The sequence below is a fragment of the Phalacrocorax aristotelis genome, chromosome 6 (assembly GCF_949628215.1).
Source record: "Phalacrocorax aristotelis chromosome 6, bGulAri2.1, whole genome shotgun sequence".
Lineage (NCBI taxonomy): Eukaryota > Metazoa > Chordata > Aves > Suliformes > Phalacrocoracidae > Phalacrocorax > Phalacrocorax aristotelis.
In genome coordinates this window covers 3122600-3143798 of record NC_134281.1, presented here as the reverse complement: position 1 = coordinate 3143798, position 21199 = coordinate 3122600, and the positions used below count along the sequence as shown (strand labels likewise).

General features: G+C 44.1%; 1 protein-coding gene across 3 annotated transcripts in view; it reads left to right on the top strand.

Moving 5' to 3' along the window:
- Positions 1-21199, top strand: part of LOC142058457 (contactin-4) — a 353801-nt gene that overhangs the window by 284600 nt on the left and 48002 nt on the right. For all 3 annotated transcript variants that reach the window (XM_075095620.1, XM_075095621.1, XM_075095619.1), the window contains 3 exons: positions 1499-1635; positions 3162-3291; positions 7852-8002. In XM_075095620.1, coding sequence (XP_074951721.1) covers positions 1499-1635; positions 3162-3291; positions 7852-8002 — 418 coding nt within the window. The remainder of the gene's footprint in view (positions 1-1498; positions 1636-3161; positions 3292-7851; positions 8003-21199) is intronic.

Here is a 21199-nt window from a genome sequence, read left to right as displayed (position 1 = left end):
AGAGAAGTAAACACTGCTTGCCTCTCCTTTGCAGCTACATCTTTTGCTTCTGCGTTGTCATTACATTCGGTTCACCTTTCTGCTTTTTTTTTTTTTGCAAATCCCTTGGAGTTAAGATGCTGTGCAAAATCCTTCAGCTTGCTTCTGCGCCTTGTAGGCACCGTGAGAAGGGAAGTGTGCGATGTGGTAGGTGTGGGATTAAGCGCACATCTGTCACAGCCTGAATGCAGTTTTAAAAGGCTCTCAGCTCTCTGAATGGGTGTATCCAGCATCGCGTCATGGTAGACATACCAATATTTTAGGTATAATCACAACAACCATGTGTTGAACTTACCATTTTGGTATAATATCTTTAAATTTATCCTTTCTCTGGCCCCTGTCTCTACCCAAAGGAGGTATATGAAGTTGTTACCTGTCTTTGAGTAATCTTAATTTTTATTTTTTTATCTGATTATATGGGAAAAAGTGTTAACCAGGTTCTTGGAGACCTCTGCTGGTAATATCTTCCTACTCATTCTCTCAGATTTTCTTATGTCAAAATAGGGAAATGACCATTTAAAAAAAAATCTGAACTGTCTTTTTTGGTGGGGCTTTCTGAAAAGTATTGTAGGTATATCTACCTACAGATGGGGTTTATGAAGGCAACATAAGAAGGTCAGAGGTTTTATACGGCCTCCAAAAACACGTGGCAATTTTAGCGGACTTTGATTTGCGTGTGGAGTCTGGCTAAACGTAAAATGTATTTTTAAAAAATCGAACAAACTCTGATAAAATTATGTCAAACACAACTACAAATACAATCTCATAAGTGCCTGAAAACTGCCATGCCGGTTTTTACCAAATTCTACCAAAATGTATCTCTGATATCTGCTTTTGGACTTTCTAGGTTTGTTCAGTGTCATTGATAAAATTATTGAGTCCAAAGATTTTTCATACACGTAGAAGATCTTCCTGAGGCAGTACTTGTAGATATGGCCCTGGTCTAAGAAAAGACTGAGAATTTGGACCTGAAGTAGCGCCTATAACCGTGCAGGCCTAAATTACTGGAATAACCTTAATTTCAGTGCAGAGGTAGTTCTGAATTACAAGTTTTGAAGCTGGATGCTAAATTTTTGAGCTTTGAAGCCTAAGTCATATAGATGTCAAAGAAAATGTCTCTATTTGAAGCACCCCAGGTCTAACAGCGCCATTTATTCCACTGGGGCAGCAGATGAACTGTTGCTTTGGTTTTCTATGATGACCAGGATTTCAGAAGCTACGCTTTTTCATTAAGTGTTTTTGTTAAAAATAAAATGAATACAGGTTCTGATCTTGCACAGGCCACCTTCCGAAGGCAGAACTGGACTCGGGGGAAAAAATAATCTTTAGCAATTATTAAGCATGTTATTAAATCCAAGTCTTAAATGTGCTAATGAAGAAAGAAACGGCTATTTGCTTGAGCCGAGAGCATGCTGTTGGTTACAGACGCGAGGCTTTAGTCATTACTTCTGCATTGCAGCTCAGCCCAACTGGATTCAGAAAATCAGCGATGTGCATGCAGCCATAGAGGAAAGTGTTGTCTGGGAATGCCGAGCGAGCGGGAGACCGAAGCCCTCGTACCGCTGGCTGAAGGACGGGGAGCCGCTGCTGCCCCAGGTAGGCACTGTGGGAGCCCTTCGCCGGGGAGGGGGGTCGTGGGCTCCGCAGGTGCTTTCATGCTCCGCCAGCTTTCTCATCTCTGAATGTTTTATTACTTTTGGAATGGAAATAAAAGGATGGCGGTGCTCTGAAATCCCCGCGCTGTGTAGGCAATGCCTTGCGGGCATCTCTGTACAGCTTGAGGAGGGCTGCTGTTAGCAACAAGAAGGACACACAACAGCTCTGCGTTCAGAGGTCCTCGCTGAAATGAAGGGTCCGTGATAGAAACCTAAGGGTGGAGAGACCCTTGCAAAGAAGAGGGAATGACTGAATGGGACTCCGGAGCCTGCAGCCAGAAAATGATCACCCTGGATTAATTTTGGTTTTTTAAGTTTATGATGTTTTGTTGAACTTCAGCTGCTAATGAAACCTTAGCGTTTTTGCTGGTCTTTAATGGCGTTCCCTCTCCTCCTGGTGAGCTGTGTCCCTGTGCAGGTGACCAGGAGCTTGGCCTGCCATTGCCAGGGACACGAAGAGCTGCATAAAGAAGGGTGATGTGCAGGAGCTGGGAAGGAGCACCCCCTCCCACTGCCCTGCCTGCCCAGCCTCTCGCCAGAGGGTCATCGCTCAGTCCCATGATCCCCCCCCGCCCCATTATAACCACCCACTAAAACAAGTCACCAAAGCATTGGTTTCACAGTCTCCACACTTCCCTTCGCTTATTGTGAAAAAAATATGGTAGCCCAGATTGGATCTAAGCCTGGCAAAGATTGCACAAACATTAAATTTCTGCCCTATGGCCAAGTAGGAAGCCAATAGCTCTTTATACTACTTTTTTTTTTTTTTAATGGTGAAACTCCTGGGGAGGGAGGGAACACTTTGCTGTACTTATTAAAATTGCTAACATGAGCTCCATATCCTTAGGCTGACAAATGATACCCTGGTCTTTTGTTCCACACACTAATTTTACTTGCTTCACACTGGTCACTAGCAGATGGTCTCGTACTTAAATCACGGTAGTGGCTGATATGAAGTGAAGGATCATTAAATTATTAACATCTATATTGTTTTCAGTGAAATGCAGAGGATTTTAAGTATTTCTCTCTGTGCTAGCTAAGATGGCAACCAGTCTTACTAGCCTTCATTGCCATATATACTCGTAATACCATTGTTTTAAACATTTTAAGGAATAGGGTTGGCTGCGATATGCCACTATGGAACAAAAAGTGCATTTTTTGGATTCAAGTTTATCTACTTCAAAGGGATATTAATCTAAATGGTTTGGGTATTAAATCAATGAGAAGTCAAGGGAAAGTCCTCCAATTTAAATTGCATTTGCGCTCTACTGTATTGGTTTTACCATTTAGTATCTGACCTGACATAAATTTAGCTGGCAAATAGATTGGAGCATGCAAATTCTTCCCATTACTTTTACTTTTTTTAGGTCTACCTTGATATAAAATATAGCCCAACAACCACTGGGTTTATGTCCCAAGGCAGAATCTCCTTATTTACTTTTTTATTCATTTTACTGTTTCCTACAGGGCCGAGTTCAGCTGGAGCAGGGCTCGCTCACGATAACGAACGTCAGCCTGTCAGATGCCGGCATGTATCAGTGTGTAGCAGAAAACAGACACGGCATCATTTTTGCCAGTGCAGAACTGAGCGTCATAGGTAAGTTTACTTTTCTGAACGCTGCACACCTTCCAAAACCAGCAAAGCCTTCACCCCAGCTGGTTTTGCCAAGCTTCAGCCTCTGAAGCAGAAGTGCTACTGAGGGTCTTTGACAAGTTGTTGTTTTTAAGTAAGGCATGAAATGAAAACTTGAGAAAGCAGATAGATGGAGAACAGACTTTTTTTACACCATCCCATCTTCACATATTCATCCAGGTGCCTGAGCACGAAGAGCTGGCAAGCTCACTCGGCCTCTCGCTGGTTAGAAACATTTATGGAGAAACCGAGTATCGCAGTTCAGAGCATACTGGACAGTAACTGCCTGCTCTTGGGCTGCAGAGACCGACTCTCTTGCGGAAATGTTGAAAAACTACCTGTCTGAATAGACTTTTCACGATTCTAATGGCAATCATAATGCTCCCGTCCCAAACCCTTGCCAAGAAAAACAACTTCTGCCCCACTTGTTGTGTGCACCTGGTAGGGGGTTGGAAGGGACCTTTGGAGACCATCCTGTCCAACCGCCTGCTTGAGCAGGCACACCCAGAGCAGGGGCACAGGGCCGCGTCCAGGCGGGGGGTGAATGTCTTCAGGGAAGGGACCCCACAGCCTCTCTGGGCAGCCTGTGCCCCTGCTCTGGCACCCGCACAGGGAAGGGGTTTGTCCTCATGTTCAGGGGGAACTTCCCGTGTTCCAGCTTGTGCCCGTGGCCCCTTGGCCTGGCGTTGGGCACCGCTGAAAAGAGCCCGGCCCCATCCCCCTGACACCCGCCCTTCAGATATTTATAAGCATTGATGAGATCCCCCTCAGCCTTCTCTTCTCCAGGCTGAACAGACCCAGGTCTCTCAGCCTTTCCTCACAAGGGAGATGCTCCAGTCCCTGATCATCTTTGTAGCTCACCGCTGGACTTGCTCACCCTTCTTAAACTGGGGTGCCCAAAACTGGACACAGAACTCCAAATGTGGTCTCACCAGGGCAGAGTAGAGGGGGAAGATAACCTCTGCTGGCCACACTCCTTTTAATGCAGCCCAGGATGCTGTTGGCCTTCTTGGCCACAAGGGCTCAGTACTGGCTCATAGTCAGGTTGCTGTCCACCAGCACTCCTAGGTCCTTCTCAACAGAGCCTTCTCAACAGAAGCTCCTCTGGATCCAAGTGGTTAAACACCTGATGGGAGGGAGTAGAGATTACAGAGCTAGGCTCTTCTCAGGGGTGCCCACTGCCAGGACAAGAGGCAATGGGCACAAACTGAAACACAGGAGATGCCATTTAAACATAAGAAAAACTTCTTTACTCTGAGGTTGCTTGAGCGCTAGAACAGGTTGCCCAGAGAGACTGTGGCATCTCAGTCCTTGGAGATACTCAACATCCAACCAGACATGGCCCCGGCAACCTGCTGTAGCTGCCTCTGCATGAGCAGGGGTGGGATGGGACCATCCCCAGAGGTCCCTGCCAGCCTCAGCTGTCCTGCAAGTCTGTACCTCATTCAAGAGTGTTGCTCTTGTAGGAGTGGCAGGCCTGGAAACCGATATGTCAGCATAAATATCTAGTTTTAAAGGGTGAAATAGAATTCATGGTTATAGAATAGTGGTTTAGTTGTTTTCGAAGCGAATGTTCAATAGCATCGTTCCCTGCTTTATCCTGAAGAACAAAGCACGAGGTCTTTTCTGATTATGGCACTTTCAACCATCGGTCATTTTTTATCAGCAGAGATAGATGCCTGCATAGAAAAAAAATTCATTTGAAAGATTGTCGGTGTTGCTGTTCAAGAAAAGTACAATAATGCTCAATAAATTAGACTTCACAGCCCTAAGATTTATTGGATGTGTTACTGCGTGAAAGAAATCGAAATAAACCCACTGATGCTTTTACTGTCTAGTCAAAACCCTGGTAAAAATGAGCCTTTGGGAGGAAGGCAGATCTTCTCGGAAGACAGAAGCTTAGCCCTTGCTGGTGGGTACCTCCAGTGCCTCCCCGTCCCCAGCAGCCCCACAGCACCCCGGGGCCAACCTCGTGTCTGCACAAAAAGTAACGACTTTGAAGATCCTGCTCATAAGATCCTGCCAGATAACTTGTATTTGTCTGACTTCTCATTCGGGTTATGCAATCTTGCTTCTCTATGTCACGTGAAAAGTACCAGAATGGTGTGCTGCAGGTTAATTTTTATGGATCTGTGATTTAATTTGGCATATTTTTAAAGAGAAAACAGGTGTGTTTTTCTTTCCACTAGAGTTTTCAAAGGAGGTCAATATTCTGAGCTCTCACTGTGAAATGTTAGCTTTTAAACAGATCTTTCTGACTATAAAAATGGTTATTTTAAAAGGTCCTGAATTTAAGCACTTGAAATGATTAAACACCACTAATAGCAAGTGAGACTTATCACAAAATTAAGTGAAAAAGAGAAATGGAAAATTACAGAGAGAGCTTTTCTCAGAGCGATTCTTCTCTATTATTGTTGCCAATTAAATTGCCTGGAGTCTTCAGCTAAAACCAGGATCCTGTTGTGCTGGGCGTTGTAAAAGCATATAGTAAGATGCAGTCATTGCCTTAAAGAGTTTTCAGGCTATATGTTTAAAACAGAACAGGGAAGGGTGGGCATAGAGTGAAAAAAAGTAATTAACATCCTCATTTTACAAACAAGGCGTGAAGAAATTAAATGCAGTGCCCCTGAAATGGCGCAGGGAAGCTGTGGTAGTGCTGAAAACCAAGCCCAGAGTTTTTAAATGTCAGATGAGAACATTTTGAATGTTATGGAATAAAACCCGTATCGTGCAACTCCTCTACCTCATGCAGGACCAAGAAGCAAATAGCAAATGTCTTGTAAAAAAACCCAGCCTAAACTGTTCGCTACAGAGATGGAAATAACAGGATTATCCAAAAATCTATTTTGCTCATAAATTTTTGGACAATCATCTGAGAAATTATTTCCAGAAGTGATAATGTATTAATTATGAAAATATGATATAAATAATAATCCATCTGGTTGTGAGCGCATTGGCGGGAAGTCGTCCTCAGGATGCCTCCTTTAATTTTGAGATGTTTTACATAACCGGCATTGGTTTTCAGATGTCTCCTTTATAGCCTTTAATAATGTGCCTGTTTCCTTCATGCTAAAATGAAGTCAGCCGTCTATAATTAGACACAGAAGACAAAACAGCTCAGAGATTAGTGAGCTCTGATGCATGAAAGTGGAAGACAAGATCTATTCGATCATAAAGCCCATCCCATTGTCAATGTGGTATTATGTTTTATTCAACTTTTTTGTGACAGTGATATCCAAGAGAACTGAGGCACACGAGATGCCCAAGGGAAAACAAACTTGCTTTCTGTATCACAGTGTAGGTTTTGTCTCCCAGCTGCTTCAGGTGAGCTTTCAATCATTTTATGGAGCATCAAGCAGATGCGATGCACAGTGATCTAAACTCTCACCTCCCAAGGTGCAGCAAGAAAGTAAGTCGAGGAAGAAGCTGCAAGCTCGGGGGATACGGGGCTGGGGCAGGAGGCGCAGGCTGCCGGCGCCTAGCAAAGGGGATGGAGGGAATTAGAGGGGACGGGGCACAGTTTGCTGCCGCTGATCTGTCGGAAAGCAAGCTCCTGTCAGCAGAGACATGCTCGAGCCGGGCAGGGGTTGTTCATAAAACCCTTAAGCTGCCTCACCTATTTGCTCAGAGCTTTCAATATTGAAAAAATTAATTGTCCTACTTTGATATAAATAAAGCCTGATTCTCTGTGGGGAGTTCACTACCAGAGTCAGTCTAGAGGCAGCCGTCTCAAAGCTCTGCCTGTCATTGGGTCCCATCAAATAAATCGTTAAAAATCCTTTGAGGCGGGAATCAGAAGCCAAACCATCTCCCCCCTCCCAGGCCTGCCTTACAGCCAGGCTGCAGACTGTCTGCAGGGCTTCAGTGTTTGCTCCAATTAATATCTGACTGTTTTTCACAAGAGAGAAGAGCGTGCCCTGGAGGGACTAAGAAAGAGGATTTGAGAGTACCTTGTACCCTGGCGCCTACTTAAGCCTTGCTTTGTTTCACTTGGTTCAGGACCTGCTGTGTCAAGGTCTCCCACCCTTACAGCATGAAAATAAAAAGACCCTGTTTATGCAACAGTTGTGAATATAAAGCATAAAAATGTCAACTTCTCTGGAAACACTAACATTTCTGATTAATTGCATGGGTTCTGTGTTTGCGACAATTTTCCTGTATGCTGCTGCTCTGCACATAGCAATGGTCGACAAAATTATGATCAAGCTGTTATGACGCAAAAAAGGCAGTAGATCACACAGTTCAGGCAGGCGCAGCTCTTGGGGGCGCTGCCCCGAATCAGATGTGTGCCACACCGGGTTTCTGCTGCCTGCCGACGGTACTGGTCTCTGAGGTTTGTCGCTGAATATGCGGTTCTAAACAAGAGCTGAAGCTTCTGTTTGCCCCATCTGGATGTGCGTATAGTTCATAAAGTCAGATCATTTAGCAACTGCAGCCCTGGAATATTCTAAGGTTCAAAAGAGCCTGATTTTGGTGTTTCCAGAGGGAATTCTGATCGCGTTTGTTGTTTTCTTTTTCTTTCAGCCATCGGTCCAGACTTTTCCAAAACACTCTTGAAAAAGTTAACTCTTGTTAAAGTGGGCGGTGAAGTAATCATTGAGTGTAAGCCGAAAGCTTCCCCCAGACCTACTTATTCTTGGAAGAAAGGAAAAGACATCCTAAGAGAAAATGAGAGGTAACGTCTTAAAGTAACCATTTCTTTCATTAGCTTGCTCCAACCCAGGGGTTTTCAGCAATGAAAGCTAAATTTGTCATTAATAGCTTCCTAAAATTGACTTGCAAATAAATGTGAAAACAGCTACTGTTCAATCTCACGGAGCTGGGGGTGAGATTTCTATTCCCATTGTGTTCATCCCAGGCTCTGTGTACTATTAAAGCATCCCTGCCAAGAAGCTGATAAAGATACATTCTAAAAAGCAAATATTTTCCCTCTGTGATGCTCTAAATAGCCATTGTTTTTCAAAAAAATTTCCCAGGAGATAAAACCTTCCACTGCAAATTACACTGCTCTGGGACATTACTCAATGTCCTGCAAACAGGAATTATTTGGGGTCAGTAATTAATTTGGCAGTCCTAATGCCTGACTTGGAGACAGCTTTTTCAGACTGGCCCAGTCTTTTTTTTTCTTTTTTTTTTTTTTAAGAAAGAAATGCTGAAGGAGAGCATTAGTAGGAAGCAGGAGCCTACCTTTCAGATTCACATGCATGGTTTTGCAGTGTTTTCTGTTGACTGTGTAGAGGTGCGGTTGTGTTACCTGTCCTGTTTCGGCAGCGTCTGCGAGCGGGACCCGGAGAGCTGTACTTGACGGGCCTTCAAAATATGATGTGCCGCTTGGATTGATGGGAAAAACCCTGTCCTGTCAGTAAAGACCAAAAAGCCAGAAATTACGGGAAATTGTTATTTTTAGAAGCGTAAACCTGTTAGAGCGGTTCTTTTACCTTGGAAAGTCTAGTCTTGCTCCATCCAACCTGCCTGCCTATAATGGATGTTGAAATATATACTCTGGTGATGTATATGAGTACGCGAAAAGCTATAGTTCATTTAGAGTCAGATGAGTAAAGTAATGAACAACCTATTTCTGACTTATGTAGCTCCTGTTACCTGGTCTTTACAAAGCTATTGTCTATAGACCGTTTGACTTCACCTCTTGGGATAAAGAGCTGGGTGATCGATTACACCGAGCTCCCTCTAGCAGCCAGGGTGCAAAGCTGTGCAAGGTCAAAGGTATAATAGATCAAGGTATATTGGTTTTTAAAACTGAAATAACTTGTTGAAGATTGCGCTGAGAATGGGAAGTATTAAATACTGAAAGTATTTACTGACATTTTTATGACATGGTTTTTATTTTGTTTTTATTTATCTATTTTATGACACTGGAGTGTCAGCCCCATGAGCTTCCATCCGTCTCCCCGTCCTCGCTGGCACAGTCTGTAGCTGAAATGTGCTGTTTTCTCTGACGCCGTTCTCCTAGGCATGGCACAGCCCTCATTTTAATTGAGGAGTGAGAGAGAAAGCAGTAGTTTATGTGAGCAACGGCTTAGGAAAGGAATGTGAGTGACTGTGTTTCTTGCTTGGTCGCTGCTGTGCGATGCTGACAACAAAGTGATGATTTTTGGTTTGGTTTGTTGGGGTTTTTTTGTTAGCACTATTCTCTCATCTGCAAACTTACCCAAAAGTTGGATGCTGTAATACAGCAGAAACCCCTGGATCCTGATTTCCTAAGGGAATGTGGCTCATGCACTGGTAGCATAAGGCTAGGTGGCAGCTCCAGTTGCCTGTGTGTTTGCTTCCAGCTAACTTTGGAACTGGTTATTTAAACTGGCTCTAGATGTTTCAGCTTGTTTCCACCAAGGTTAAGAGAGGAAGAGATACACCTCAAAAATAGCAGGTTTTGTCAAAGCTTTCTGAAAATACACAACTGGGAAAAGGAGACACGTATTATTTTCCCTCACCTAAAGTCACACCATGGTAGACATCTGTGTAAGCAGTGTAAGGCTGTACCTGACTGACCTTCTCCTGAGGTGGATAGGCAAGAAAGATGCAGGTATAGTCATAAAACCTCGCTAAATAGTGTATACCTTGCTGTCCGCTGGTCACGGTCCCCATGCCCAGGCAGCCTTCAGGCAGTGGCTGGGAGGACAGGTTGTGAGGGCAACACAGACCTCTGAGCAGCTCAGCATTGAGCTCAAATGCAAACGGCAGCAAGGCTGAGGTGTTGATGCTCATGGCAGCAGCAGGCTCGCTGCCACGCTCCTCCTGCTCCTGCCGAGCGTGCTGCGCCACAACTGGGACCCTCCCGCCCGGGCATCAAGCCCTGGATGGGAAACCAGACATGAAATGTGCCCAAGATGGTGTGAAATTTTCTGCTACTTCAGCCCATGGGTTTTTCCGCCAGCCCAGATCATCCAGTGGGGCCTTTCTGGCAAAATGTCTTAATGAACACCGCTCCGTTGACTTGGCAGTTGGGCCTGTTTAGGTCTTATACGCAGTCGGTTGTGTCTCCCATGGGGATGAGGGTGTTGGATCCTTGCCATGGCCCTTATTAACCACACCATCCTTGCAGTCTGTACCTGGAGACTGTGTGAAATGAGCAATTAGGAAATTATATTGTCCTGTACAATCACGGCATTGTTTATCAGCAGTGTCCAACTTCACAAGCAGGAGAGGCCAAGTGCATGGTCTTCTGCTTAACGTTGCTGTGTTTCTGGTTTCTTCAGTTGCTGAAATGTTACCTCCTTCCTGCCATCCCGGGGGACAGCAGCATTGACTGGAGTCCAGTGCTAGTGCCTCCCTACACCCACGCTTAAGTGTGAGCTTCAAATAGGAACTTTCTCAGCTGTTGAAAAAATCTGTTGAAATATAGGAAGAAAGATGCCAAGAAAAGCTGTTGCTGAAATCTCTTCATCTAGGGCAGAAACAGAACTTTTAGACAGGCGTGGGAGAAGAAACTTAAAGTCTTTGGTTAAACTGATGTTAAAGAGTCTTTTGAGTTTGAGAGAGGCACCTGAACATCTGGAGGCTTCTCCAAACTGAACTTGGTCATGTGAAGGTTAATCAATATAAATGGTCCTTCCAATTCCAGGTGGAGTTAAAAGCAGCGTTAATGTGTCAGTCCTTGCTTTGAATTCTGATGTACAGCCTGACGGCTACCATGGCAATCGCTTGAGCACTTCTCCTGGGGCTTGTGTGACTTTTCAGATGGATTGTAATGTTAGGGACTCCTTGCTGGAGACAGAAATAGCGTGCATCTGATTTTGCTGCTGGGACTCTTGCTCTGGAGGCTACTGCTGTCCAGGAGGCAAAACTAAGTGTGTTGTTCAGTGTTTGCCCAGAGGGCAGAGACTACCATGGAAAAAAAAAAGAGCTTTATTGTTTTAGGTTTCATATTCTTCTCTGGAGGCTGAGGTAGCGTGTACTGCACCCCTAATGAATACCACGCCCTGAAGACATCTCTTACTGGTGGTTGAGAACTGTGCAATTCTGTTATTAGAAATTCTGCCCTGGGGTACAATTATATTTTTGCAGTCATTAAAGGCAGTTCATCTCCATAATAATGGAAATCCTGCCTTGGAGGCCTAACTGAGTCAAAATAATGTTAGTAGCCTGACTCCAGAAGGTAAATTTCATATAGAAACAGCTATAGCACAGATATAGATATATTGCAAATGCTGCTTGGAAATAAAGACTATTTCTATATGGGTAAAGATACAGAGGTCATTTTCTATCCTTGATCTTGCCTTCACATTTCAGTGCAAAACGGCTGTTACTCTCTGGGAAAGGTCTTCAGTCCTGTTAATGATGCTCTGTAGAGATCAGCTGCATAGGGCCACTGGTGGGGAAAGAGCAGGCGAGTCTGCTGCCTGCCACAGTATCGCCCACCTTCCACACCATCGGGGCAGGAGACGTGACTGAAAAACGCCCACCCTCTGGGAAACCCTTGCTCAGGAGCAGGGGATACCTTTTAGATTGGAATGGTCACCACAGAGCTGGGCAGGCTGCGTCATCAGAGAGACAGGAGTGTTTAGGACTCCCTTGCCCCAGCACGCTCCTCAGGCAGAAGTCGTTTTACCCTTTCAATATACACTGCTACGCATATAATCTGGAAGTGTGAGCCAGTTCTGCAGCTGGCAGGAGTCGTTCCAGAAGCCAACAAGCCCTGGTTGCTCAGGGTGGAAGTGGTGTCTTCTGGTCATTGCAAAACTGCCATGTGTCTCTGGGACACATCAGATCATTGATCAGACAGAAAGATTTGAGTTCAGAATGTTTTTCACTTACCGTTTTGTTCTCTTATATTCATATTTCCAGATACGTTTAGCGTCCGATCTCTTTATTCTGACTCAACAATAGGAGAAAAGAGATTCTGGAGAGCTGTGATCCTGTTACATAGGTTCTCTTTTCTCGTGTCCCAACTATACCACCATGGCTCAGAAGTGATGCCGGACTTAAGCCTGTGAGATAGAGACGGAGAGCAGGCAAAAACGCCTCGAGTGGGGAGCGCATGGACTGTAGAAGCCAGAACCTATGGTTTTTATTTAAATCTCAGTGGTACTTTGGTCTTACAATCTTACATCTTCATCCCCCTGATTTTATGAAATCACGTAGTTAATGACAAGTGAGGTTTTGGATATAAATAAATCTATGGCACCATGTACATAGGCTGTAGGCATTACATAGAGACATGGTCTTCTGCAATTATTACACTATGCGAAAGATGGATGATTCAAACTGTGCCTATACTTTGCTCCAAAGCTACCTCAGAAACCAAATCAATCATTTCTAGATGTCAGTGGGAGTTACGGAGGTAGAGGGTAATTTTACGTGAGATTTACCAATATAAAAGAGAAATCCATAGTTACCCATAAGTCTGGAAAAACTTCCATTAATTGATGGTATAACACTGAGGAGAATGAAAGCAAGTCTGTAATGGAGAGCCCTTCCTTTAAACTCTTGAATTCCTAAAGACAAGCATCCTCCAGTCTGCAGCATTTCCCATTTGTGACAATTATTTCCTGGCATTACGTTGTATATATAATTCATCGGCAGGAGTAGGAGGGGAAGTCATGGTAGTCGGGTTGTTATTGTGGGATTTTGTTAATCCTCTCATAATAATTCAATTAAATCTAATGCCACAACATTAGATAAATTTGTTACTGGGACTAGTGCTTTAAAACCTTTACTTTCAGGTGATCTTATCACAGAAACCTTTCAATTTCTTCATAATATTCACGTGGCTCCCATGGAGACCTGCGCTCGGTGGCAGGTGTGAGTGGTTCATCCTCGCAGTGGTGGAAATCAGAAGTCACTGTAGTCGCTGGCTCATTCGTTCAGGTTTCCTGGGTGCAGGAGGGGGAATCAGGCTGTGCGCGATTAGAGACAAATCCTGGAGCTACGCGGAGCGCTGCCAGCTGAATATAAAATAAGCCTCTGTTACAGCTGCTCCCACGCTCCAAACTGTTGGAGGAACGTCCTGCAATGGAACTGTAATTCTCTTTGAACTGTAGATCAGGAAGCATTTTAAAAATAATTCAAGCCAGTTAATTTAAAATGGTTCATTTTAAAAATTAAATCTCCCTTAATTTTCTAACAGTTTTCTGTAGCCGGCGAAAAAACGACGTTGCAGCCCAACAGATCTGCAGGTGCTGTCACGGGGGTGCATGGCGTGCAGGGGCTCGGCTGTGGGAGGGCTGGGGTTTAACATTAGAGCTGAGACTGGTCCTGCGATCTGCGTCGACAAACTGGGGTGTTTTGTCACTCTGCTGTTCAAAAGACAGATTGAACTGTCTTTTAATAACTTACCACCAGAGGCCATTTTATTACAGTATCTTAAGAAAATGTCTCATAGAATTGGTCAAGGGATCTATTTTGCTGTTGGCGCTGAATGATTTTGCTGGAGTAGCATTGGAAGGGGTTGTTAGGCGTGGCTTTGTAAGGCAAGATTTGCATCACTTGCCCTGCAAATCTTTCCTCTTTTCTCCCGAGCTCATTTTGGACTTTTAATTTACATGCCATAATGGTAGTTATTACATTTATTTATTTCTCCCAGTGTTTCGTTGTAGGTATCAGTCTGTTAGAGAGACTTGCTGTCATTTTCCAGAGGTGAAGTTGTGGCGTTGTGTGGCTCAAGAACAGATGAGGGAGATGTCATGTTTCTGACTCTTGGTCTACCACAGCTTCCTGCTGTGCTCATTCTCCTTTGCTCCCCAGCTGTAGACTGTGTGCAGGAAAACCAAGATAGCTTTTATTTAGAGAAATACTATATTTCTGCCAGTCTTTTGGTGTGTTACCGGCCACCCACCAATGTGTTGATTAGCCAAGGCATGGGGACAGGCTGTGGTACAGCAGCGGGGTGAAGCATTTAGGTCTGGGCTAGTGCTGGTTCTAGCAGCTGCCCCGTTGGAGAGCCCAGCTCTGGGGCGCTTCGGGGCATCGCTGCGCGGAGGGGAGTGGGGCTGGCAGCATCGTTGCCTACCTCATGCACTCGGAAAGAGCTTGCACACGTCAAAATCTAATGTGTATTCCCTTTAAAATATGTACACAACAGTCTTCATTCCTAATGTTCTCCTAAAGCTATTGGAAGTCACATTTACCCTGCCACCAGACGTGTACTCGGTCCAGGACAGAAAAAGAATAGTACTTTTAAGCCCTAAAATGAATTGCTCTTCTCCCGTTCTTGTTCACGTAAAGCCCTTACATCTTCAGAATGGTTTCTTTTCTATGAATAAACAGTGCATACATTGTTTATACAGTTTAATTGTAAGGAAAGAAATTCATAAAAAACAAATGATGTTCTGTGCTGGTAGCAAAGAATATGAAAGTGTCCAATTAAACAGGCACTCAGTATGACATATATAATAGCAACATCTGTTATCTTAATTAAACAAGTTTCTGTATAAAGGGACCCTCATAGCACACTTTGTTAGAGCAGGATCTGACCTAGATAATCCAGGCACGCTCACTATCTTCATGGAAATTTTCCCAGTTGGTCCCATTATCTTGCAGTCTTGACAAGTTTCGTGATATATGAGCACACTCTGGCACACACAAAGCCATACCGCGTAAAGCAGGAAGATTATTTATTTTTTTTTTAAGCTGAAAACCAATAAAAGCACAGAAAAGCAGCATATAGTGGCATTTACCCACTTCGTTCAGTCACGGCGGCATTTGGGAGCGTAAAGGCTAACTCGGACCTTGTCAAATAACGTTCAGGAGAGAAAACTTCACTTCCAGAAAGTGCTCACGATTCGTTGTCAAAACTGGCTTACATGCTTCAGGATTTAAGTAATTTAGATCCAGATGTTTCCAGGTATTTCATTGGTGCTCTCCACCGTAGCCTAGAGTCAGAGATGATCTAGAAGGGCAACTTCAGTTTTGAAAGTCCTGGTGCCCTGGTAACTTCTGAAAAGGAGATGAGGATTTGCAAGACCGGGAAGGAGCAGCGGGAGTCTGATGAGGACTCCGGGCTTTGTACCCATCCGCAAACAAACACCCAAACAGAGACACCCTGAAACCCCAGCCTAGTCAGGAGGAGATGTGCTCTGCTGCTCAGAGCCTGCCGGGCAGATCAGGAGCCCCGTGCTTGGGGCTGTAGGACACCAGGCAGCTGTAGCTGAAAAGCCTCTTGGATATGTTAATACACAGCTGTGCCTGCAGGCTTATTAATATGGGCAGTGAATGTTAATTTGTTCGTAAAGAGGAGCACCGCCCGACGCAGCCGCTGCCAGCTGCTTCGAAGAGGAAGCTGAGTCCTGCCCCAGGTGAAGCCGAACCTCTCCGTCCTGCCCTTGGTGCCCGGGCCGGCACGATGTCGATGGGAGTCACAAGGTAAAGCCCAAAGCAGCAGTCCCTCCTCCCAGGAGCTGGAGTGATCATGGCCAAGGAAAAGCAGCAAGTTCTCACCTATTTTTTTTGTTGTCTTCTGCACTTCAAAACTGTTCAGAAAGGCTTTTCTCTCTGGAAGAGGTTAGCCATGTTTTTTTCAAGAGTTCCCATCCCAAGGACCTCTTCACACAGGTTGCTGATTTACAGACCCCTCAGTTAGGGATTATTTTTGTAACAGGAATTTTAACATATTCGCTTTGATGCCATGTCATTTTGAGAAGGAAAAAATTGTGAAATCAGACAAGAAAAGAAAGGCTTTTCTGTTATTCTTTCAGCGTGTCTTCAGCTTAAAAAGTTGTATAAATTCCAATTTTTATTTGTTGCCTCAGCCTTCCTAATTAGTAGTTAATTACTTTAAACAGCCAGAAAGAAAATGGCAATAGGACAGACAGCACATCTTTCCCAGTCTGGTGCCAGGATACAAACCCTGATAATATTTTTATATTGATTACTTGAGAGGTGAGTTGCCAGCAGTAGCTTTTGGACACACAATCTAGTGACACTTCAGCAGAAAATAAAACCTCAGAGGATGCTTCCTATCATTGTTTTGCATTAATTGTGTTGACTGTTTTGGTTTTTTTTTTAAATAAAGCACCTGTGCAATTTCTTTAAGGCAGACAGGTAACCAAACCATCAATAACTTGTCGGGTTTTCATTACATCCTGCCTAGGCAAAATGAAAAATGACACCCTGCAAATAGCTTTTTGAAGTTTGAATCGACAATGCGGCATTCATCTTAGTTTTCAAAGACAATGGCAGCAGATGGCTCTACTTCATTGGAACATCTGAAATAACTGGCGTGTCAACTTACTTTAACCAATTTCCTGCAAAATAGAATGAAAATGAACCAGGAAACCACTTGATTCAGTGGTCCGAGGTCTTGGAAAGCAGTCGTTCTAGGCTTGATGGCCTCGTGTTCATGGACTGTTTGTTTCCCAGCAGAAGCTGGTTTTAGCTCTGGGTTCTTCTGGAGGATCACAGTGTGTTTTAACACAAGCTCGTCGTGGCTGTGGGTCAGTCAGCTCAACACTGAGCACTGCTTTAGTGCACTAAAAACCACTGATTTGTGTGATCTGAAATCCGCTGGTGAAAACCGCTCAGTTTTGCCATAGTTCTCTTTAGGAGTAGGTCACTAACTTTTCCTTGTTTTAAGGATAGTTACATGGACCTGTTTTCTTTTCTTTGTGTGTATCTGGCAACTATAATAAATCCTGTTGCTTTTGTAGTTCGAGATATCTGTTGCATACCCTATCAATGGTGTCTCCACAGAGCCTAGCTCTCTATCTGTTTCACTGTAGCAGCTTTCTGGTGATTGAACCTCTCTTCAGCATTGACAGTAAGTCGGCGACTCCAGTTCATTCTTGCATTGTCTTTTCCTCCTGCTTCTGAACAACTGTTTCTAGCAAAAGGTTATCTGAGGACGGTTAGAGAGCTATCTAGAATCCAGATTCACTGCTGGTTTATTTTGTATGTGTAAAGTAATTAGGCTGATCCCTACAATTTGCAAGTTCATTTATCTGCTCCTGTAGAGCTAGGAAAGTATTTCCCATAACCAGCCACAAACTGTTGTCAAGCGTACTTGTGATGCCGATGAACGTACTCCCAACCTATGCCAAGTTTTAGCCGGTGTTCCAGAAATGAGCCTCTCTCTCTCACGCACCTTGACACGGTCTCCTGTAACATCAGCAATCTGTTCCTGTTTCCCCAGCAGATTATTTTCAGCATGGTGTTGTTGTAGTATTCAGAGATACACGTGTAGGACATCGCTGCTACCACCGCGGCTGCTGGGCCGTGCTTGCGACTGCAGCCTGACCAAACTCGCGGTGCTGCCGTGACACAAGGTAGCTAGAGAAGTCAACAGGCTTTTACCTTGGGGCTTGTGTTGATTTTAGAAGTAGAGCCCTGCTTCCAGAGGCAGGCAAAAGGAGAGGATGAAGCATCCAGAGAGCCCCATCTCAGAGGCACCAGCCCTCCAGAGCACCGTGAGACGCGTCCTGTGTTTACACGTCCTTCACACGGCCGCTCACTGCGTGCCGTTAAACGGCTGCTGCTTTTCCTGCTTGAGGTGTCCCGTCTCTATGATTATTAAATTCATCTCTAGGTACCATGCACACAGCTACAGATTATTTCTCCCTCTCTGTAAAGACGCTTCAGGAAAGCGCGAGTTCCTCTCCTTGGCGCTGTAGCGTCGGAGGTGGCGGGAGCTGGCTCCCGGCAGCGAGGCAGGTTTCTCTCCGTTGTGAGCACACGTTGCAGCCAACGCTTGCAAAAATAAACGCCTGTAATTAGTCTCCTAAATGCAATTTGAAATGGATGTGTGCTTCATACTTGTCCTCCAGTTGAAGAAAATAGTAGTAATGATTTTAGTAAGTCTGTAGGGTTTTGAAGAAAAAAATTATTATCAAATATTTCTTCCCTTGGATATTTTCATGATTAAGAGCAAGAAGGTAGTTAGGGCCACACTTCAAGAAATGCATGTTTAAAATCCAAGGAAATAATTATAGTCTACGGGGGAAAAAAGGATTCCTAATGAACTTTTTAGACAACCTACCAGAATTGGTGATATTTTTGATGATTATTTAAACATCATTTTTAAGTGATGTAAATGTGTCTTTGGATCTTGCACATCTATGTTAAAGTAAATTACAAGTGGAGTGGGTAATTTATCTTTGTACTGTGGGCATTTTTTGTTGAAACTAGAGGAAAAGATGTGTTATCTTTGAAAGACTATGCCTTCGGGCTTCTATTCGGGTGGTATCAGCTGTAACAAATAAGCTGAGAATGCATTTATTGCTTCTGCTCTAATCTCACGAATGCTTCCAGAAATGGTTTGTGTCAGCAGGTGATGCACTGAAAATCTTGCACAGATTTTTTTTCTCAGAAGAGAATAATTTTTATGAGCTTCAGTGGAGTCCCCTTTCATGCTCATGTTCTCCAAACCTCCAAAGCGTTTGCTGTAGGTAGAGGGCGATGGCTTGTCCTCGTTGGGGAAGGAGTTGTTGGCGAGGGTGGCCGGAGGCTGCGCTTCCAAATTTAATTCCGCCTGTTTCCACTGTCCCTCTTCATAGACTGGAAGAACTTGATCTCTGCGCCTCTGGCTACAGTTGCTGCCCTGGAAGAATGAGCATAGCAAATATTTCACCAAACGTTAGGTAGATGGAGTGCAGTAGTGGCTTCGCAGCACCCGCTGCTCTCTATGCAAGATTCGCGCTTCCGAGTGCGAGAGAACGCTTTGTGGGGAGCGGCGTGCCTCTGGGTCGGTAGTTGTGCAGAAGGGGCTCTTTTAGCCTTTTATGAGGCAGTTTGCAAGTGTGCTTTGCCCCTCCACCACCACCAGCAAGAGCTGCTCCAGGGGTAAAGCCCCGGGGCTGCTGGTGCCCGTGGGGAGCATCCCCGTCCTTCACAGTGTCATCGTGGCTTTAGTGGCTTACGGCAAACGGCGACCTTAGTCCATAAAAATAAACTGTGAGGTTGAAGGGCTGTGCCAAAAGGGCAGTTTCCCATGGGCGCCGGTCTTCAGTTCCCAACAAAATCAATGAAAAATTGGCTCTCCACACCATTGGACCCTTCCAGACTCACAAAGTCTTCCCATACAGCTCAAATTATCATTGCCTCATGTCTCAGGAATGAAAGCTGTAAAAACGAGCTTTCCTTTGCTTTATTCAAATCTGCTTCCTCAAATATTTATTTTCATGACATGGTCTTTCTTACTGTATTTATTTTAATTTTGTGCGTAGTGAAAAAAGAGCAGTAAGGGAGAGAAGGCGAAAGGTTTCTATTATTTGAAATTCACCACATCCTACTCATTTCCTTCAGGGTCCCTTGCACTGTTTGTATTTGGTTTTCATTTGTTTCTCCCCATTATCAGCATCCCTTAAGAAAGATATTTTGTAGAGAAATGTTCTTCTTAGATAACCTAGGGATATTTCTATATTTGAATTATGCCTCTAGGCATCTTTAAACAATTTACATGAAGTCTCTAATAGCTGTAAACGCTCCCTCCTTTCCCTCCCACCGCCCCGCTCCTTTGGGATGAGGTTTTCTCACTTCCAGACTTGTCTTAAAAATTTATGGGCAAAAGGGAGGATGATGACAAAACACAGCTTTTGTGTTTATAGGTATTAATGTAGGCTGGATGCAGTATTACTTATTTGGACTGCTCCGTCAGTGCAGATAACCAATTTGTTGTAAAAGAAAATAGTGGGAGAACGTAGGATGCCAGATCCATGACTGGTTTAAGCTGATATTGAATTCAGTGGCGTTATGTTGTTTGATGTTGCCAAAGGGGCCCCTACTATTTTCTTAAAAATGTTTATCTGAGCAAAATGTGTCCTTATTTTCTCTCTCGAAAAATATTTACAGGGTTTTTTGTTATAATCTTAAAGAATTGCAATTTATACTCTCCCCGCCTTTAATTCTTTATACTTAGCAAGCCTGTAAATGAAAAGCCTAAAACGAAAACGCGTTCACGCACAACAGTTCACCTCCCTGGAGGAAGTGTTCTTAGTATTTTCTTGGAGATCAATACCGAGAATTCCCTAAGAAAAACAAGTATTTTTCGATGCAGCAAGTTAAGAGAGCTATTACCTAGGAAGAACTTTCAAAAGTTTCATTTTAATTCTGTGTGCTTTCCTATTTTCATCCCAGAGCACAGAAAATGCCAAACGAACCCAAATTCAGTGCACCATAGATGTCTAGGTGATGCTCCTCAGTGCCTTCTCCAGCCAGAGTTCTTTTACTTGAAGAAAATATATATATTTTAGAAGTCAAGAAACATTCTGATGACAGAGACCCCAGCAGCCCCACGTGGTTGTGCCACGCACAACCTCAGGAGTTCAACCACATCATCCTCAGGCTCTTTAGCTCCTTTTAAAAGCATCTCAGGCAAAGCTTGTGGGAAAACATTCCACTGAACTCAATAGAGCAGGATTTTACCTCGGTTTATTTTGAGCAAATATAGTTCTTACCTGAAAATTAATTATAGGGAGTTTGCTGTTAAGAGACCTGCCAGTTGTCATGGATAAGAAAGGCCTTATCTAATGCCTGCTTTCACCAAGAGAAAGACATGCACTAAATTAAATGGGCTTTGACTGAGGCTCTAAATTAGCTCAGGCTTTTCTGTGAACCATGAAAAGAGAAGTAGTTACAGACAAATAAGTACTGAAGCAGCTGTAGGTGGTTATCTAAATCAAAACTAACAGGTCCTGGACAAGAAGTTGCATATGCATAGCAGGCTGCCTGTGCAGTATGTCTGTCCCCATCAGCTCTGAGTTCAGATGGGTCATCAAATGGAAACCGCTGTCATACTGATCCAACAGACAGTTGCGTTTCACTCGGACTTATCCTAACGGCTGCTAGACATGGACCCAACTTGTCCTGTCCTTGCTCGCATTGCTGTCCTGACCATAGCCCTCAGGATGCGTTGATGGGCTGCGTCGATGTCCCGTGGCTGTGCAGACACCGCCCGTTTCACAGCCATTTTCAGAAATGTCTG